The 2,117-nt window shown below is 55.4% G+C and overlaps 1 protein-coding gene across 1 annotated transcript in view; it reads left to right on the top strand.

Annotated features, from left to right (window-relative positions):
* Positions 1-1,873, top strand: part of TGM3 (transglutaminase 3) — a 37,694-nt gene extending 35,821 nt beyond the window's left edge. Inside the window, exons 12-13 of the mRNA XM_024743174.1 lie at positions 708-841; positions 1,221-1,873. Of these exons, the coding sequence (XP_024598942.1) occupies positions 708-841; positions 1,221-1,368 (282 nt within the window). The 3' untranslated portion in view covers positions 1,369-1,873. The remainder of the gene's footprint in view (positions 1-707; positions 842-1,220) is intronic.
* The last annotated feature ends 244 nt before the right edge of the window (positions 1,874-2,117 follow it).

Below are 2,117 nucleotides of genomic sequence, written 5' to 3'. Positions count from 1 at the left end.
GGGAAAAAAAAAAAAAAAAAAAAAAAAAAACGAATGAACAAAAAGCAGCGGCCTCTAACAGAGAAAAGAAATCCACCGGTCACCCAGTTTTGGTTTCTGTTTCCCAAAACGCTTTCTTCTGCATCCATGATCTCATTTGGTCCCTTGTAGCCCAGGGAGGGAGGAGGGGAGGGATCAGCCCTCTTTATCAGGGTGAGAGTCAAGGCCCAGGGAGATGACGTATCTGCCCAGGCTTGGCAGCTTTTCAGCAGGAGCATAAGGTTTCATCTTTGGGAGCAAATAGTCCAGGGTGCTCCTCTGACCAGAAACCTAGGTTTCTCCAGCCCCTGATCAAGGACCCTGCACAGACCACATGTGGCACGTCCTCGGAAGTGGTGGCTGCCCTTCCTGAGATGAACTAAGAAAGGGCCTGTGAACCTGGCTGGGAATTCAAGCCCTCTCAGCTGCTGCGATGTGCTGCTTCTCTCCTCCACGCCTGGGTGTCCTGTCTGTATCCTGGGGATGACAGCAATTTCCTAGGAACCCCCTGCATGGATGTCACTGGAACTTAGGAGGAATAAACCTCCTAAGGATCGTTATCCTCCCTACCTTTGTCCTCAGCAACATCCTCCCCATCACCAAGCCTCCGGCGCAGCCCCGTCGGCTCTCATCAAGGGCAGATGAAATGAACAGCCCAGCACTGACTCTGTCAACCCCTCTCCCCACAGGTGCTGGACCAGGCCCACGTGCAAAAGCCTGTGACTGTGCAGATTCTCTTCTCCAACCCGCTGGATGAGCTGGTGAAGGACTGCAAGCTGATAGCGGAGGGGAGCGGCCTGATGCTGGGCACCCTCGAGATCGAGTGAGTCCCAGGCTGAGGGTCCAGAGTGTGGGATGGTGGGAGCGGGGGCAGAGGGGCTCTCCCCAGAGCCCGGGACAGGGCAGACAGAACTCCTCTAGCCTCTGAACCTGGGAATCTGCACATAGGGATACACGTTTGCATTTGGTTTGGGGGTTCACCAAACTTGAACTCAAGGGAAGTCCACGTCACCAGAGCTTGGAGCTGGTCCTCATATTTGGGAGATCATGGGATCCACCCACTGCCCCTTCCCCTGCTGAGGGGTCCCAGAGCTGAAGGGGTTTGATGACCCAGGGTGGCAGCTAGAGGGAGTTGAAGCAGCAGTGACCTTGACCAGAGCAGAACTTGAGGCCTCACGCTGACTCCTGCCTTTCCCCATCAGCATGCCAAACCTGCGCCCCAGGGAGCAGTCCCAAGTGGATTTTGAGATCCTGCCCACCCGGAGTGGCACCAAGCAGCTCCTCATCAACTTCTCCTGCGACAAGTTCTCTGCGATCAAGGGCATGCTGCCCATCAAAGTGGTCGAGTGAAGGGCCCAGGTGGCTCCATAAAAACTTGGGAACACGGAGCAGGCAGGGATCACCTGTGGAGTGAGCCCCCTGCCCACACACACTGTCCAGCCTGGGAAACTCACTCCATCCCCCAAGGTGGCCTGGACTCGGACCTCCAGGCTCCAGCACACACCCCTCCCTTGCTCCCAAGATGGACTGGTTTCACCCTGGCCCGCAGCTTGATCACTTTTGCACGTTCCCCAAGCTTCTCCTCAACACTGCCCACTCTGTGAGCTCCATGACCCTGCTCAGCCCTTATACCCTCAATGCTGTGGGCATGGAGTGGCACCTGACCCAGCGGCTCTCCAAATGGATACAGGGGGAGAAGACGGTCTGGACTGTTTGCTGATCCCCAGCCTGCAGTTGACACATTCCTGCTCCTCTCTTAGGCCACTATGGAGGTGGGGGGATGATGGTTAGCCATGTGTTGTAACACTCACAACCGCACCCTCAAAATAAATATTAAAAAGAGCGCGATCACACAGCACTGACTTTACAGGACTGCTTCTTCAACTCAGGTGGTGGAGAAGGAGCGAGGGGGGCTGGGGCCATGTCCTTCTAGAGAACAGATGGCCTTGGGGAGGCCGTGCTCTCTATGTTCCAGTGTCCAAGAAGAGTGGGCTTGTTCTGTGTGGCTCCAAGTGCAAAACTGGGGAGACGTTTCAAATCAGTTTAGGAAACCTCTCTAAGATGATGTCCAAAAAGAGATTGGCTGCCTTGGAGCAGGC

Source organism: Neophocaena asiaeorientalis, unplaced genomic scaffold (assembly GCF_003031525.2).
Source record: "Neophocaena asiaeorientalis asiaeorientalis breed wild unplaced genomic scaffold, Neophocaena_asiaeorientalis_V1.1 scaffold82, whole genome shotgun sequence".
NCBI classification, from domain to species: Eukaryota; Metazoa; Chordata; class Mammalia; order Artiodactyla; family Phocoenidae; genus Neophocaena; species Neophocaena asiaeorientalis.
The sequence above is the reverse complement of the archived record's forward strand: the minus strand, read 5'-3'. Positions and strand labels throughout refer to the sequence as shown.